Source organism: Manis pentadactyla, chromosome 2, assembly GCF_030020395.1.
Source record: "Manis pentadactyla isolate mManPen7 chromosome 2, mManPen7.hap1, whole genome shotgun sequence".
Lineage (NCBI taxonomy): Eukaryota > Metazoa > Chordata > Mammalia > Pholidota > Manidae > Manis > Manis pentadactyla.
The window spans coordinates 50,499,569-50,519,019 of record NC_080020.1 but is presented as its reverse complement, the minus strand read 5'-3'; the positions used below and the strand labels follow the sequence as shown (position 1 = coordinate 50,519,019).

Below are 19,451 nucleotides of genomic sequence, written 5' to 3'. Positions count from 1 at the left end.
ATGGGGAAATGACAGTCTCTTCAACAGATGGTGCTGGCAAAACTGGACAGCTACATGTAAGAGAATGAAACTGGATCACTGTCTAACCCCATACACAAAAGTAAATTCGAAATGGATCAAAGACTTGAACATAAGTCATGAAACCATAAAACTCTTAGAAAAAAACATAGGCAGAAATCTCTTAGACATAAACATGAGTGACCTCTTCTTGAACATATCTCCCCGAGCAAGGGAAACAAAAGCAAAAATGAACAAGTGGGACTATATCAAGCTGAAAAGCTTCTGTATAGCAAAGGACACCATCAATAGAACAAAAAGGTATCCTACAGTATGGGAGATTATATTCATAAATGACAGATCCAATAAAGGGTTGACATCCAAAATATATAAAGAGCTCACACACCTCAACAAACAAAAAGAAAATAATCCAATTAAAAAATGAGCAGAGGAGCTGAATAGACAGTTCTCTGAAGAAGAAATTCAGATGGCCAACAGACACATGAAAAGATGCTCCACATCGCTTGTCATCAGAAATGCAAATTAAAACCACAATGAAATATCACCTCGCACCAGTAAGGATGGCTACCATCCAAAAGACAAACAACAACAAATGTTGGTGAGGTTGTGGAGAAAGGGGAACCCTCCTACACTGCTGGTGGGAATATAAATTAGTTCGACCATTGTGGAAAGCAGTATGGAGGTTCCTCAAAATAGAAATACCATTTGACCCAGAAATTCCACTTCTAGGAATTTATCCTAAGAATGCAGCAGCCCAGTTTGAAAAAGACAGATGCACCCCTATGTTTATCGCAGCACTATTTACAACAGCCAAGTGGAAGCAACCTAAGTGTCCATCAGTAGATGAATGGATAAAGAAGATGTGGTACATATACACAGTGGAATATTATTCAACCATAAGAAGTAAACAAATCCTGCCATTTGCAACAACATGGATGAAGCTAGAGGGTAATATGCTCAGTGAAATAAGCCAGGTAGAGAAAGACAAGTACCAAATGATTTCACTCATCTGTGGAGTATAAGAACAAAGAAAAACTGACAGAGCAAAACAGCAGCAGAATCACAGAACCCAAGAATGGACTAACAGTTACCAAAGGGAAAGAGACTGGGGAAGATGGGTAGGAAGGGAGGGATAAGGGCGTGGAAAAGGGGGGCATTACGATTAGCATGTATAGTGTCGGGGGGGGTACGGGGAGGGCTGTACAACAAAGAGAAGACAGGTGGTGATTATACAGCATCTTGCTATGCTGATGGACAGTGACTGTAGTGGGGTGTGTAGGGGGAACTTGGTGAGGGGGGAGCCTGGTAAACATAGTGTCCTTCATGTAATTGTAGATTAATGATAGCAAAAAGAAAAAAAAAGAAAAAAAAACCTGTGGATATGATCCAGAAAATATAGTGGTTCACATTTTTCTCATAATGTCTTAATGCCAATAATCACAATATTTTTAGCCAAAGCCCTTAATCCAGTCTGCTAGAGCTGTGAAACCTAAGAGAGCGCCTCAGATACAGGGCACACATTTTCAGAACTTGGAATCTGTATTATGTCAACAAAAATATGGGTATCTTTCACAGCATTTTGTTTTTTAAAATTTATCCACTGTTGTTACCTCTTATATTCAAAAAGAACATGAGGTACTTTTAGTATAAGAACTTGTAAACATCTTGAAGTTTTTGAGAAAACTTAAACGAGCCTTATTGTTCTTTCTATGCAAGAAGACTTCTTAAAGTCTGTATGCACTCAGGGGTTCACTGGGCTGCTGAGAGAAGACCACCATGTTAAAGCTTCCCTGCACCATTGCCAGTCAGGATTAAAGCCCACTAAAGTTGTATGCACTGTTGATGAACTTCAGGTTACCATTTGTTAAACAAGCTATAGCTCTTTCAAGTTTCGAGCTTCATTATGCTGACTCTCAACCCTTATTTTGGTAGTTACCTTTAAATGTTTTGAAAACCTTCCTTTCACTTTACTTTTAGAAGTAATGACCACGCACACAGATTGCCAGACAACACTGGTAAGGGGGACAGCAGTGTCACAAAATCAAGCCAAAGGCATGGAGATCACCCTAACAAGCCACTCTGCTGACCTGGCAGTGTACAGTGTTCTCCCTGACTGCCTACACAATGGCCAGTTGATCCTCTACCTACCTCTTCCGCCTGAGTAGGCAGCATTGCGGCCCTCCTCCATAGGTGGATTCAGTCACCACAAAGTCCCAGTTCAGCATAAGGTTTCATGATACATTTATAGTCCTTCGATTCAGAAACTGTCACCATGTACATAAAGTAGATGTATCTGCTCAAGAAAAAATTTTAAAAGTTTCTGGGTCAGAATAGGTAATGCAAAATAGATTAAAGTTAATACTTCTTTTAGCTGACAGATTAATACTTTAAAACAATAAATATTAAATGAACTAAAAACAAAGGGACATATGGAATGCTTGGAATTTATAGAATAATTTGGTACAGTTTTTCTGTGCCTATTAGTAAGTTTTAGTAGTTATATTTAGATTTGTCATTACTATAAAGATCTTTTTACCTTTTTTGTGATCTCTTATTTTTATTTCAGGCAAATCCTAAGGGAGAACAACTGCCTGCAAACCTTATTACAACACTTGAAATCGCACAGTTTGACAATAGTCAGTAATGCATGTGGCACCTTGTGGAATCTCTCAGCAAGAAATCCTAAAGACCAAGAAGCACTCTGGGACATGGGGGCAGTCAGCATGCTTAAGAACCTCATTCATTCAAAGCACAAAATGATTGCTATGGGCAGTGCTGCAGCTTTAAGGAATCTCATGGCAAACAGACCTACCAAGTATAAGGATGCCAATATTATGTCTCCTGGCTCAAGCTTGCCATCTCTTCATGTCAGGAAACAAAAAGCCCTGGAAGCAGAATTAGATGCTCAACATTTATCAGAAACATTTGACAATATTGACAATTTAAGCCCCAAGGCATCTCATCGTAGTAAGCAAAGACACAAGCCAAGTCTCTATGGTGACTATGCTTTTGACACTAATCGACATGATGATAATAGGTCAGATAATTTTAATACTGGCAACATGACTGTCCTTTCACCATATTTAAATACTACAGTGTTACCCAGCTCCTCTTCATCAAGGGGAAGTTTAGATAGTTCTCGTTCTGAAAAAGATCGGAGTTTGGAAAGAGAACGAGGAATCAGCCTAAGCAGCTACCACCCAGCAACAGAAAATCATGGAACCTCTTCAAAGCGAGGTTTGCAGATTTCCACCACTGCAGCCCAGATTGCCAAAGTCATGGAAGAAGTGTCAGCCATTCACACATCCCAGGAAGACAGAAGTTCTGGGTCTACCACTGACTTACACTCTGGGCCAGAGGACAGGAATGCACTAAGAAGAAGCTCTACCACACACACACATGCAAATACCTACAACTTCCCTAAATCAGACAGTTCAAATAGAACATGTCCTATACCTTATGCCAAATTGGAATATAAGAGATCTTCAAATGATAGTTTAAATAGTGTCAGTAGTAGTGATGGTTATGGTAAAAGAGGTCAAATGAAACCTTCAGTTGAATCCTATTCTGAAGATGATGAAAGTAAATTTTGCAGCTATGGTCAATATCCAGCTGACCTAGCCCATAAAATACATAGTGCAAACCATATGGATGATAATGATGGAGAACTAGACACCCCAATAAATTATAGTCTTAAGTACTCAGATGAGCAGTTGAACTCCGGAAGGCAAAGTCCTTCACAGAATGAAAGATGGGCAAGACCCAAACATATAATAGAAGATGAAATAAAACAAAGTGAGCAGAGACAATCAAGGAGTCAAAGCACAACTTACCCCGTATATACTGAGAGCGCTGATGATAAACACCTCAAGTTCCAACCACATTTCGGACAGCAAGAATGTGTTTCTCCATACAGGTCACGAGGAGCCAATGGCTCAGAAACAAATCGAGGAGATTCTAATCATGGAATTAATCAAAATGTAAATCAGTCTTTGTGTCAGCAAGATGACTATGAAGATGATAAGCCAACCAACTATAGTGAACGTTACTCTGAGGAAGAGCAGCATGAGGAAGAAGAGAGACCAACAAATTACAGCATAAAATACAATGAAGAAAAACATCATGTGGATCAACCTATTGATTATAGTTTAAAATATACCACAGACCTTCCTTCCTCACAGAAGCCATCATTTTCATTCTCAAAGAATTCTTCTGGACAAAGCACTAAAACTGAACACATCTCGTCAAGCAGTGAGACTACGTCCACACCTGCATCTAATGCCAAGAGGCAGAATCAGCTCCATCCAAGTTCAGCTCAAAGCAGAAGTGGTCAGACCCAAAAAGCCACCCCTTGCAAAGTTCCTTCTATCAACCAAGAAACAATGCAGACCTACTGTGTAGAAGATACTCCAATATGTTTTTCAAGGTGTAGCTCATTATCATCCTTGTCATCAGCAGAAGATGAAATAGGATGTGATCAGACAACACAGGAAATAGATTCTGCTAATACTCTCCAAATAGTAGAAATAAAAGAAAAAAGTGGAACTAGATCAACTGAAAATTCTGTGAGTGAAGTTCCAGCAGTGTCCCAGCACATTAGAACCAAATCCAGCAGACTCCAGGCTTCTGGTTTATCTTCAGAAGCAACCAGGCACAAAGCTGTTGAATTTTCTTCAGGGGCCAAATCTCCATCAAAAAGTGGTGCTCAGACACCTAAAAGCCCACCCGAGCACTACGTTCAGGAGACTCCACTCATGTTTAGCAGATGTACTTCTGTCAGCTCACTTGATAGTTTTGAGAGCCGTTCAATTGCCAGCTCTGTGCAGAGTGAACCCTGCAGTGGAATGGTAAGTGGCATTATAAGCCCCAGTGATCTTCCAGATAGCCCTGGACAAACCATGCCACCAAGCAGAAGTAAAACCCCTCCTCCTCCTCCTCCTCAAACAGTTCAAGTTAAGCAAGAGGTACCTAAAAATAAAGCTTCTAATGCTGAAAAGAGAGAAAATGGACCTAAGCAAGCTGCTGTAAGTGCTGCAGTTCAGAGGGTCCAGGTTCTTCCAGATGCTGACACTTTACTGCATTTTGCCACAGAAAGTACACCAGATGGATTTTCTTGTTCGTCTAGCCTGAGTGCTCTGAGCCTCGATGAGCCTTTTATACAGAAAGATGTGGAATTAAGAATAATGCCTCCAGTTCAGGAAAATGATAACGGGACTGAAACAGAATCTGAGCAGCCTGAAGAATCAAGTGAAAACCAGGAAAAAGAGGCAGAAAAACCTACCGATTCTGAAAAAGATCTATTGGATGATTCAGATGATGATGATATTGAAATACTAGAAGAATGTATTATTTCTGCCATGCCAACTAAATCTTCACGCAAAGCTAAAAAGCCAGCCCAGACTGCTTCAAAATTACCTCCACCTGTGGCAAGGAAGCCAAGTCAACTGCCTGTGTACAAACTGCTGCCATCACAGAACAGGTTACAAGCACAAAAGCACGTCAGTTTTACACAGGGAGATGATATGCCACGGGTGTATTGTGTAGAAGGGACACCTATAAACTTTTCCACAGCCACATCTCTAAGTGATCTAACAATTGAATCCCCTCCAAATGAGTTAGCTGGTGGAGAAGGGGTTAGAGCAGGACCACAGTCAGGTGAATTTGAGAAACGAGATACCATTCCTACAGAAGGCAGAAGTACAGATGAGGCTCAAAGAGGAAAATCCTCATCTGTGATTTCACCTGACCTGGATGACAATAAAGTGGAAGAAGGTGATATTCTTGCAGAATGCATTAATTCTGCTATGCCCAAAGGAAAAAGTCACAAGCCTTTCCGCGTCAAAAAGATACTGGACCAGGTCCAACAGGCATCTGTGTCTTCATCTGGAACTAACAAAAATCAATTAGATGGAAAGAAAAAGAAACCTACTTCACCAGTAAAACCTATACCCCAAAATGCTGAATATAGAACACGTGTAAGAAAAAATGCAGACCCCAGAAATAATTCAAATGCTGACAGAACTTTCTCAGACAACAAAGATTCAAAGAAACAGAACTTGAAAAATAATTCCAAGGATTTCAATGATAAGGTACCAAATAATGAAGATAGAGTCAGAGGAAGTTTTACTTTTGATTCACCTCATCATTACACACCTATTGAAGGAACTCCATACTGTTTTTCACGAAATGATTCTTTGAGTTCTCTAGATTTTGATGATGATGATGTTGACCTTTCCAGGGAAAAGGCCGAATTAAGAAAAGGGAAAGAAAATAAAGAATCAGAAGCTAAAGTTAGCAGCCACACAGAAGTAGCCTCGAACCAACAATCAGGCAGTAAGACACAAGCTGTTACAAAACATCCAGTAAGTTGCAGTCAGTCTAAACCCATGCTGCAGAAGCAGTCCACTTTTCCGCAGTTATCCAAAGACATCCCAGACCGAGGGGCAGCAGCTGATGAAAAATTACAGAATTTTGCTATTGAAAACACTCCAGTTTGCTTTTCTCGAAATTCCTCTCTAAGTTCTCTTAGTGACATTGATCAAGAAAACAACAACAAAGAAAATGAACCTATCAAAAAGGCAGAGCCCCCCAGCTCCCAGGGTGAGCCAAGTAAACCTCAGGCATCAGGATATGCTCCTAAATCATTTCACGTTGAAGATACCCCTGTTTGTTTCTCAAGAAACAGTTCTCTCAGTTCTCTTAGCATTGATTCTGAGGATGACCTGTTGCAGGAATGCATAAGTTCAGCAATGCCAAAAAAGAAAAAGCCTTCAAGACTCAAGGGTGATAGTGAAAAGCACAGTCCCAGAAGCATGGGCGGCATATCAGCAGATGATTTAACACTTGATTTGAAAGATATCCAGAGACCAGATTCAGAACATGGTTTATCCCCTGATTCAGAAAATTTTGATTGGAAAGCCATTCAGGAAGGTGCAAATTCCATAGTAAGTAGCTTACATCAAGCTGCTGCGGCCGCATGTTTGTCTCGACAAGCTTCATCCGATTCGGATTCCATCCTTTCACTGAAGTCGGGGATCTCTCTGGGGTCGCCATTTCATCTTACACCTGATCAAGAGGAAAAACCTTTTACAGGTAATAAAGGTCCACGAATTCTAAAACCTGGGGAGAAAAGTACATTGGAAACTAAAAAGATAGAATCTGAGACTAAAGGAATCAAAGGAGGAAAAAAAGTTTATAGAAGTTTGATTACTGGAAAAGTTCGATCTAATTCAGAAGTTTCAAGCCAAATGAAACAGCCCCTTCAAACAAACATGCCTTCAATCTCCCGAGGTAGGACAATGATTCATATTCCAGGAGTTCGAAATAGCTCTTCAAGTACGAGTCCCGTTTCTAAAAAAGGCCCACCCCTTAAGACTCCAGCCTCCAAAAGCCCTAGTGAAGTTCAGACAGTCACCACTTCTCCTAGAGGAGCCAAGCCATCAGTGAAATCAGAATTAAGCCCTGTTACCAGGCAGACATCCCAAGCAGCTGGGTCCAATAAAGGGCCTTCCAGATCAGGATCTAGAGATTCCACTCCCTCAAGACCTGCCCAGCAGCCATTAAGTAGACCTATGCAGTCTCCAGGGCGAAACTCAATTTCTCCTGGTAGAAATGGAATAAGTCCTAACAAATTATCTCAACTGCCACGGACATCATCCCCTAGTACTGCTTCAACCAAGTCTTCAGGCTCTGGGAAGATGTCGTACACATCTCCAGGCAGACAGATGAGCCAGCAGAACCTTACCAAACAAACAGGTTTATCCAAGAACGGCAGTAGTATCCCAAGAAGTGAGTCTGCCTCCAAAGGACTAAATCAGATGAATAATAGCAATGGATCCAATAAAAAGGTAGAACTTTCTAGAATGTCTTCAACTAAATCAAGTGGAAGTGAATCTGATAGGTCAGAGAGACCTGTATTAGTACGCCAGTCGACTTTCATCAAAGAAGCTCCAAGCCCAACCCTAAGGAGAAAATTGGAGGAATCTGCTTCATTTGAATCTCTTTCTCCATCTTCTAGACCAGATTCCCCGACTCGGTCCCAGGCACAGACTCCAGTTTTAAGTCCTTCCCTTCCTGATATGTCTTTATCCACACATTCTTCTGTTCAGGCTGGTGGATGGCGAAAACTCCCACCTAATCTCAGTCCCACCATAGAGTATAATGACGGAAGACCAGCAAAACGTCATGATATAGCACGCTCCCATTCTGAAAGTCCTTCGAGACTCCCAATCAATAGGTCTGGAACTTGGAAACGGGAGCACAGCAAACATTCATCATCCCTTCCTCGAGTAAGCACTTGGAGAAGAACTGGAAGTTCATCCTCCATTCTTTCTGCTTCATCAGAATCCAGTGAAAAAGCTAAAAGTGAGGATGAAAAACATGTGAACTCTCTTTCAGGATCCAAACAAACTAAAGAAAACCAAGTACCCACAAAAGGAACATGGAGAAAAATAAAAGAAAGTGAAATTTCTCCCACAAATGGTACTTCTCAAGCCACTTCCTCAGGTGCTGCAAATGGTGCTGAATCAAAGACTTTAATCTATCAAATGGCACCTGCTGTTTCTAAAACAGAGGATGTTTGGGTAAGAATTGAGGACTGCCCTATTAACAACCCTAGATCCGGAAGATCTCCTACAGGAAATACTCCCCCAGTAATTGATGCTGTTCCAGAAAAGGGAAATCCAAGTGCTAAAGATCCAAGAGATAATCAGGGAAAACAAAATGTGAGTAATGGCAGTGCTCCTGTACGCACCATGGGTTTGGAAAACCGCCTGAACTCCTTTATTCAGGTGGATGCCCCAGACCAAAAAGGAACTGAAGCCAAACCAGGACAAAGTAATCCTGCCCCTGCATCAGAGACTAATGAAAGCTCTATAGCTGAGCGTACCCCATTCAGTTCTAGCAGCTCAAGCAAACATAGTTCACCTAGTGGGACTGTTGCTGCCAGAGTGACTCCTTTTAATTACAACCCCAGCCCTAGGAAAAGCAGCGTAGATAGCACTTCAGCCCGGCCTTCTCAGATCCCGACACCAGTGAATAACAACACAAAGAAGCGAGATTCAAAAACTGACAGCACAGAATCCAGTGGAACTCAAAGTCCTAAGCGCCATTCTGGGTCTTACCTTGTGACATCTGTTTAAAAGAGCTGGAGTGATGAAACTAAGAAAATTATGTGTTAATTTCAACTGCTATGTAGAAATTTTGTTTCAAATGAAACTTTAAACCGAAAAATTTTGTAAATAGGTTTGATTCTTGTTAGAGGGTTTTTGTTCTGGAAGCCATATTTGATAGTATACTTTGTCTTCACTGGTCATATTTTGGGAGGCATTCTTGATAGTTAGAAAGCAAATAGTGAGGCCAAGTATATCTGTACAGTATGTTTTACATGTATTTAAGTAGCATCCCATCCCATTATCCTCTAATTATTGCTTGTCTTAAACACTACAGATAGAAGATGTGATATATAATGATTTCTAGATTATAAACTGACTAAACTTATATCAGGGAGAAATTGGTATTTATGCAAAAAAAAATTCTGTTTTAGTCCCTGTGAATCCATCTAACATAATAATTAATCATGTGGCTGTGAAATTCACAGTAATATGGTTCCCGATGAACAAGTTTACCCAGCCTGCTTTGCTTTACTGCATGAATGAAAACTGATGGTTCAATTTCAGAAGTAATGATTAACAGTTCTGTGGTCACATGATGTGCATATAGATAGCTACAGTGTAACAATTTACACTATTTTGTGCTCAAAACAAAAAAACTGTGTAACTGTAAGACATTGAATGAAACTATTTTACCTGAACTAGATTTTATCTGAAAGTAGATAGATTTTTTTGCTATGCTGTAACTTGTTGTATATTGTTATTTGAGGTGAGATGGCTGCTCCTTTATTAATGAGACATGAAACGTGTCTCAAGAGAAATTAAGTGAACATTTCAGAATAAATTATTGCTGTATGTAAACTTACTGAAATCGGTATTTGTTTAAAGGGTCTTACTTCCCATTTGTACTCATAATTGTCAAAGGACCTCTTTTAAAAGCTTATATAAATTTTTTCTTCAAATTCTATGCATTAAGAGTAAAATTCCTCTTACTGTAATAAAAGCAGTTGAAGCTGACTGTTGGCATTTAACCATTCCATGCATTGGCACTTAACCATTCCTGAAATTTATTTTTCTTGTATGTGATTAGCACTTCCTGATGTTTAATATTTTTTCACTTTTTTTTCTTACTCCACTGGACTTGATTTATAACATTCATGTAATAGCAATGTTAACTGCCAGCACAGGACTGGACACTGAACATGTTAGGCCTACATAGAATATTTCTTTTTGCTTACCAGAATTATATACTTGAAAAATTAGTTGACTGTTCTTAAATATAAGAAGTCTTGTCTAAGCTTGTCCTGGAATGTAACTGACTTGTCCCTTCATCTTCTGCCTGCTGCTCCTGGGTTTGGAATGAACACGTTTCATCATCCTGTCTGTTATGGTCTACTCCAGCAGCCAGGTATAATTGGTACTTGGCCGTGCTCAAAAAGTGCAAATACCATGGAACTTCAAAGGTAGATTTAATACCACTAAGATTTTCAAAAGACTATTTAAAAACCCTTACCTGTCCAGGAAAACTTTGTTTGATGGTTGGAGTTGGTTATGTGCTCAAGTGCCCCCACCATCTCACAGAAGGGAGAATCCTTGCTCGTGGAGGAAGAGAAACTGATAAACTCATTAACAATTTATTTTATCTTCCCAAAATTTGTTCTGAGTCATCAGAGGGTGAACATGATGATGAAAATGCTCACTTATTTGTTGAATAAATGAAAATTTATTTTTAATGATAAAATTCATGCAGTCTGCATTCAGGGAAGGGAAAAAAATATTTAGGTATGGTGGGGCAGTGGGAAAAGGGAATGAGGAGGAGTAAGCACACTTTCCAGGTGCCTTTGGAATCATATCACTTAGTTAATTATCTACCCCTTCCCTGTGTTTAACACTTAGAGATAATGACTTTTTTTAAGCTAAGATGCTAGTAAATAAAGTGCTGTGATTTGATGTAAGGCATTTGACTCCCAAGCCCATACTCTTTTTACTGCACCACTTTGCAAACACCTCAGTTTACTGATATTTGGATATATCTATATTTAAATTTTGTCAAATTTTACCTGAATGAAACAGTTTACCTGAATGAATAGTACTAATTTATTATATTTATATTTTTCTCAAAATCTGCCTTATCCAATGGATACATGCATATAAGTCATATTTATTTATTCTTAGACATGATTGCTGTTTTTCTGAATTACTGCATACCAGTGTTTACAAACCACTTCAAGGATTTTTATGGAAAGATGGGATATAAGTTAATAAAATTGCCTTTTTCAAGGAAGGAAGAAAACACCAATGCTGGAAATGAAAAAGTGGTGCCCTCCATGTGCCAGAAAACTCAGAAATTCTTGTAGGCAACAGCTACCAGGAAGAGGCCCTGTCAGGCTACATCACACAGTGAGGAGCAAGTGACTGTGTGAGACCCTCTAGTTAGCGATGATGGCTACTGGTAAAGCAGCAAATCTCAGTTCTACTTTTAGAAGTTCACAGGGTGCTGCCATAACTGATAGAAAGCCAGATATTCCCAGTTTACATCTGTTACAAATGTACTGAGATCAGCCTTGGGGATAAGTTATGAGTTGTGATGCTGTTAAGAGAAGTAGCAGGCAGTGCTCCATCTAGCTTTGGACTGGAGCAAACAACTCCTAAGGCAGTGGTTTTCAAACCAGAATACATTTGAATCACCAGGCTTGCTTATTAAGAAATAGCTGGGCCACACCCCCGTAGTTTCTTATCTGAGTGGAGCCTAAGAATTTGTGATTCTAACAAGTTCTTAGGTGGTGCTGCTGGGGCTGGGCTGGTCTGGGGACCACATTTTGAGGAATGCTAAGTTACAACAATGAAGCTCCTTGAGTGTTTTCAATTCTAACTATTACTCTTAACAACTGGACCTTTATTCTGACAGTATACCAACAAACTTTCCTTTAGGCATGAAAAATGTGAATATTGAGCTATACAATCTGATACAGCCCATCTCAACTCCCAGTAGTGGACAAATTTACCAGAATGAACAAGTAATTCTAAAGACGATGACTATATCTCAGGGACTGGCTAATGATTCCTTTTTAGAACAGAGTTCTTGAGAAGACAGAGATTTCAGCAAATATGTAATTGAATTTGCAGTAATATCAGAAGAGACTATGAAAAGAGAACTTTAAGGTGAGGGCAGACTGATTTCAGATGAAAGTATGCCCGATTTTGTTGATATATGTGGAGTGATTAACAAATACCAATGGCAAATTGGTATTTGAGAATAAGCCTTACAAGTTACCTAGGCACTAAAAGGAAAGTTACTGAGGGGGAAATAATAAAAGAGGCCCAAAAGGCTAAGTACATTAAGATCTTTTTCCCATGAAATATGGGTCATGTAACCACAAGTGAAATGATGAGTCTTTTGCTGAGAATGGGAGCCAGTGGCACTGTATTTGAATTCATGTCATCGCAGGCTTTGTGTCTAATCTAGGAGAAGAACATAGTGCCAGAAATGTAAAAGGTAAATTGCTAAGAGCTGAAGAATATTTGAGTGATCAGATCATAAGAATTTTCCAAAAAATAATTTTCAAGTCATGGTGATTGAAATACTGTATATAAATTATTTTTTAATTTCTAATTCCCTCATGTTATGCTTGGCTTAAAATACTACTTTGTGGTGTTGAAACTATGGACTTTGAGTCCTATAAACACCAGGCCATTCTGCCATTCTCCTGTTCTGTGGTCTATAAAACTATATTCTGGTTTTTGTTAGACCATTGATGCTTCTTTCAACTTGTATTTCTATGTGTATAGTATTGTTCTTGATGCTAAGTACATTTTTTTTCCTCTAATATTCAAGATAATTCTTTACATTTGTGACTATTCACTTACTGAAGTTACGAGGTTGTTACTCTTAATTAAAAATGCTCAGCATAACGTGTACTAGTGAAGGTGACCACTGAATATAAAGCAACATTTGTGAAAAATAGCTATTGAGAATGATGCCAAACATTACCTGTCCCACCTACACCACCTTTTGGAATCCAGACAGTTAGCCTCACTATTACTGGTCACTGAACTACATGGCCAGTCTTTCCCCTTGACTATGGCTGGCTGCAGGAAAGGTGGATGCCTGACCTAGGGGAGACTCATCACCAGCTGGCCAATGACCAAAGGCTTTTATGGCCTGACTTAGAAAAAAAAAAGTCTAGGCCAGACAATTTGGAGTAAAAGTCACAAAGGAAATTTCTAGTTGGTGATTGAGTGCTGGAACTAAAAGATCTTGAGTTAAGGCTGAGGTTACTATGACTGGCATCATGAAGCTATAACTAAAGCCAGCCAGTGGAGAAAGAGAAGGAAACAGATACGGGAAGGAGGATAGAAAACAAGCGAGAGACAGAGTCACTGGCTCCTGATGTTAACCTCAGTCCCTGCCATGTCTGGGACCTAGATATACTTTTCCTTCTGCTTGGGAATTTGTGAACTTCTCAACCCCCTTTGTTCCTGAAGTACCTTGAAACTAACAGAAAACCACATTTAGACTGAGTTTTTTAATTTCAAAGAGAAAACTTTCTATCTAAAAACACCTGTAGGGAGAGAGAAATAGGCTGCCTACAATACAAATCAAAACAAAAAGATAAGTTGCCATCAGATTTCTTCTCTACAATACTAAATGCCAAAAAAGAAAAAAAAACAGTGGAACAATATATGCAGCATTTGGAGGAGAATGGAAATACTATCTAAGAATTCTGAAACCAGCCAGTAACACTTAGTTTATATGAAATACTTGTATCATTTGGGATTCTTACTGTAGTTGTTAATAAGATCTTCTCTAAAAGACAGGATGTTCATTAAGAATATTGGGTAGCTCACGGGGTCTGTCTGGGGAAAGGAGGGGCAGAAAATCAGTCTTGTAAACTACCCAGCAGAAACAACACCCAAGCCAACTGTGAAGGCTTCAGTAAAGACCCAGTTGCTTCTGCTAAATGCTGGAACCCTCTGACACCATCCTCGCCATAAAATAAATTTAAATGTGATATTTACTTCCTCAAACCACTGATCACTTCTGGGTTGAAATCTTGCTTGGCAGAGGCTATATAACATGCCCATAGAGTCTGGGAAAGAGTAGAGTCAATTTTTTGGCTTCTCCATTGAGGAAACTGGATTCATAAAGTCTCCAAATCTACAGGGAGCATTTCAAAAGCACTGGGCAACCAGAAACCATAATCTATTTCCACCACAGTATCCTGTTGCCTAAGCAATTAAAATAAGTGGAAAGGCATTAAGGAGACAGTTTGAGCAATGAAACTTTTAAACTTGAATAAATGTAATTGTTAATCTGATAGTGAATCTCAGTGTGAATGTCCACATAACAAAACTGAAAGGTGAAATGCTTAATAATAATATTAAATCCCAGATTATTCCAACCCAAACCTGGAAACAATAGGGAGAGAAAACATAAAAGCATGCTAATCTAATCTCATAAGCAGAGCCAATAGACACTATTTCACCTTTAACTTAGAAAAAAACATTCAGTTTTTTAATTTAGTGATAGCCCCAATGTTTAGAAGTAATTTTTCCATCTAAATCGCTAACCAAGAAGTAACAACTAAGAATACTTGAAAAAGAAATAAAAAAACAGGAAATAGGGAGAATTAGTCATGAAGAAGTATAAAATGACAGTAATATCAAATAATAAGTGGATCGAACACATAGAGTAAAATAACCAGTCTCAGACTGGAACCAGCAAAAAATAAAAATAAAAACCTCCAGCTAAATGCCATTAATAAAGACACAGTTAAAATGATCCAGAATGGATAAAACTAGAAGTACAAGCACATTAGCCCAGGCAAACACAAAACAGTAAAGGCAAATTTATGTCAGATAAAGTGTAATTGTGGAAAGAGACATCAAACATGAGGAGATGAATATCAGGTATGACTTCAAATGTCAAGTGATAAAGTATCAAACATGAAATAAAATTATAAAGAGATTAGAAAAACCATGGGACCAGTAAGACTGTCAGTGTTTGACAGATTACTTGGTCTGTACAAAAGAAGAAATTATTTAAAACCACAACTTCCTTCCGTAAACAGTGGTTCTTAATAAAGGAAGCCTCTCAGCAGGTCCTTTTCTTTAGCTAAGGACCTTGATGAGTTTGACATCTGTGAATCCAAGCCTGGAGTTTAGGTGTGAGGATTAATTTTCATAGGTTTGCTTAAGAGAGGCAAGAACTTGGGATTCTTGGGATACCCATGAATGGGGGCTGAGGAATAGAAATGAGGGGGGACAAAAGAAAAAAGAGGCAGTGAAATGGTGACAAGTCAAAGTCTATGAAAACCCTGGTGATGCAGCAGCTAAAATGATTTTAGAAACTTGAGACCTATGCTATTTCACTTGGAACCCTAAGTTCTTTGCAAAATATGTTCCAGTATTAATGTATTCACTTGTTTCTAGTTTTCAGAATCTTTTCTTAATAAACTCAAATTACCTTCACCATCAGTATCAATAACTATTTGAATCTGGGTATAAATGAGATGAAAATGCTCACCACTGTTTACTCTGTATTACATGTTTTTCACTTTCTTGAACTCTTTGTTATAATTTGGCTTGGCTGGAGTATGTCCTTAGATATTTTTTTCCAGAAAAGCTAAGTTGGGGATATACTTTCTCATTTCTTGCTTGTTTAAAATTGTTTAGTTTTTTTCTCAAAACTCTTCTCATATTTACTGTGGCTAAGAAGTTCATACATCAGAAGTTCATACATCAGAGCTTTTTCCAATATAAGTAACTTTTATTTCCTACCTTGGTGTTTGTAGGATTTTGTTTTTATCTTGATGCAGTTTTACTGGCATAAGTCTTGCTATGCCTTGTTTCCATAAGCCTGTCTTTCAATACTAAATCTTTTCAATCTTGAGTCTTCAGCTCAGTGAACGTTCTTATGTTACCACTTTTCTTAAGGCTGTTCCTCCATCACTTCGCTTCTCTCACTTGCAGTATCACAAACTGAGCCATAACATAAAGTTTGGAGTGGACACCAAGTTCAAATCAACGGTATCCACCAAAATGGCCCTCTCCATCAGACACCAGCCAGAATCTTAGTAGTGCCTAAGTGGGGACTGTACCGTTCCTCTAGGAGAGGGAGGAACATCTGCCCTCCACTTTGGTATCAACATTTTTCCATAAGAGTACAAAAGCAGTACTGCTTCTGTTCGAATGCCATAGAGGATTTTTAATGAAAGTTTCATTAAAATGGATTTTACTCAGAGTCTACCCTCCCATCCCAAGATACAGATATGAATCCAACAGAGGCTAGATATGGAATGTGAATAAATCTTACTCATAAACACCATGTTGTGCTCTGAACTTTCCCCTCAACCATTAAAGCTCTGTCATTAGGTCAAGGTGGTGCACCTAAGTTTTAGTTACCCTAGGGTAAATTCTAGGTATTCTCACACTATGGTAGATCTTATTTCCAAAGATGGCACAGTAACTCCCATCCCACGTTTTATTTTGTTTTTTTTGCAATGAGTCTGTAACCATTCTTTAAATCTGAGGTAGCCCTATGACTGCTCTGACCAGAGGAAGTTACAAGACGAGGCTTAAAAGGGCCCGGCAGCTTCCACTTTGTGATCTGAAGGAAGCCAGCCACCATGTAAGAAATCCTGACACTAACATGCTATGAGGCAGTTATTATAGAAAAGTTATTCTGACACTTGTTGAAACAGTAAGGATGACTTTATTCAAGACTGTTGCAGTAAGAATATTGTAATATAAGGGACATTGGCTCAGCTCCAAATGTGGTGGACAGTAGAGGTTTCTAACTAAAGAGCAGGGTGAGGGAGTCAGTGGATGGAAATCAAGAGTAAAGGTATTCCTGTTGAAGGCAGGCCAAGGATTTATATATACATGAGAGGTAGGGATGAGGAATTTGATCGGATATTAAGGGTGATCAGATATCAAGGGTGGGGGACTCTTGCCAAACTTACTATGATAGTTAATTTTATGTGCCAATTTGGACTCAGAGATGCCTAGATGGCTCTTAAAAAATTATTCCAGGGTCTGTCCGTGAGGGTGTTTCTGGAGATGAGCATTTGAATCAGTGCACTGAGTAAAGAAGATGAGCACTCTCCATGTGGGCAGGCATCATCCAATCCATTTAGGGCCCACAAATAGGTGGAGGAAGGACAAATTCTCTCTTCTCTTCAGCTGGGACCTCCATCTTCTGTCCACTGGTATCAGAGCTCTTGGGTCCCAGATTTTCTAACTCTGGTAACCATCAGCACTCTTGTTCTCAGGCCTTTGGACTCAGACTAAATTTTATATACATATATATATAATGCACATTATTATAGGAATTGGTGAACTAGGAAAGCCAATGTTATAATTTAGTCTGAGTTCAAAGGCCTGAGGTCCAGGAGTGCTGATGGTTGGTGTGAGTTCCAGAGTTAGAAGAGAATATGGCTCATAGTAACTTCTAAAAATGTCCCTGCCAGATGTGTGAGTCCAACAAGTGATCTGTAGCACAGGTATTATCTAATCCACCACTTCTTCCCTTAACACACTTTTCTGTCAAAGCTCCCAGGTCATCTTACCTGCATTTCCAGCAGTCTCCTCCCGACCACCCACACGTGGATGATGCCTGCCCACATGGAGAGTGCTCATCTTCTTTACTCAGTGCACTGATTCAAATGCTCATCTCCACCTCTGCTCAGACCCCTTTCTTTCTCCTACTTTCAATTCTCAACTGTCTTAGGTAAAGTTCTCTTGCCCAGCTGGATCCTCTCTTTCCACCTTTGTGAACCCCATCTGTATCCAACAGCCTCAACCAAAGTTGGCAGGATGAATTTAGTGGCACATTTACATGAGGAAAAGGAAGACACTCTGATAAAAATTAGATGTGAAGATAAGTTCATCAATCTCAAAAGCCCATTAATCATCTCCACAATTTCCCATGTCCACCTTCATTCTCCTTTAATTCAACCTTTTTCCACAAGCATAAGCATTTAACAACTTTGTATTAGCTTATTGTTTCATTAATAATCATGTGGTAACAATACTGCCACTGCCCCCTCCCCCCTTCTTTGTACTTGTACAATATTTCTACAACAGTGAGGGTTAAAAAGTTACAGATCAAGCCTTGAATGGTACTGAAAAATATTCACTCCTTTGCTCCCTCATTAACTACCTTGGTGTGTATGAACCAAGAAATGTAACCAGTTTTAATATTGGTCTTTTTATCTCCAAGAAAACAACTCCATAGTAAGTAGGTCATGTATTAAATCTCAGACTGACTTGTTCACGTCCCACTTTTTACATATGTATATATTATGCTGATTTTCAGAAAAGAAGTATTTGAATTTTCATGATGCAACTAAAGTATGAAAACAAAGTCCTGAAACAGAGTAAAACTGAGTGTTTTAAAGCTTGGCTTCATTTCATCTCTAAATGTTTTGTTTTGCTGGTTATTGCATGAAGCTGTTTTTATAGATGTCATGTACACTTAAGAAAGAAGACCCACTTATTTACATCAGCACCAAACTAATGCAGTACTAAGAAACTACAAGGAAAATTGCGGGGATGGAAAAACGTCAAGGGCTTCCAGTCAGACCAGCTGGGCATCTATGGGCACAAACAGGCAAATTACCTAACCTCACTGACATTCAAGATTTTGGGGGCATTTTCGTTCGTTTTTTTAATCTGTAGAAAAGAGTACCTATCGTTACCCTGCTTGTTGAAAAATGCCTTTGTAGATACAGCGGCTACTAAAATACGGACGAAGTTGTGTTTAGTTCAAGAATGGAAATGCTGAAACAGTGCTTGCAATTAACCTGAGTATGCAAAAATACAATTTTCGGGTAGGTGTTCTTTATAAGAAGTTTTAAAAGGTGTAAAATCGAATTTTTAACACTTACACAGCACACTGAGACACAGTGCCAGTAACCTTGCTAGTTCCGCCACTAAAAATCCAGTTTTCGTTAAGTTGAAAGCAAGATTTTGGGCCCGGGGCCGAACAAAGAGTAAACACAGGGCATTCCCTGGCCTGCTCTAACACCTGATCGCTCCTCGCGGACGGCCCGAGGTAGAGCCCTCGCCCAAGGGTGAGGGGAGCTGGCACTACGCAAATTCAGCGTGAAACTGGGCGTAAAGGAGCGTGAAAACCACACGCTACTTAGACATGAACCCTAGACACCTCCTCTCGGCGAGATTTGAGAAGGGAAGGAAACAGAAGCTTTCTCAGATCCTCTCGCGAGAGGAGAGGTGCCGACGCCACGTCAGAAGCTAGAGACCGGAGCCGAGCGACAGGTGCGAGAACAAACGGCCGGTGAACGGGACGCTTAGGCGGGT

The 19,451-nt window shown here is 39.4% G+C and overlaps 1 protein-coding gene across 18 annotated transcripts in view; it reads left to right on the top strand.

Moving 5' to 3' along the window:
- APC (APC regulator of WNT signaling pathway) overlaps nt 1-10,095 on the top strand; it is a 118,678-nt gene extending 108,583 nt beyond the window's left edge. For all 18 annotated transcript variants that reach the window (XM_036886973.2, XM_057492631.1, XM_057492618.1 and 15 more), the window contains one exon: nt 2,585-10,095. In XM_036886973.2, the coding sequence (XP_036742868.2) occupies nt 2,585-9,158 (6,574 nt within the window). In that variant the 3' untranslated portion in view covers nt 9,159-10,095. The remainder of the gene's footprint in view (nt 1-2,584) is intronic.
- Nucleotides 10,096-19,451: the final 9,356 nt, after the last annotated feature.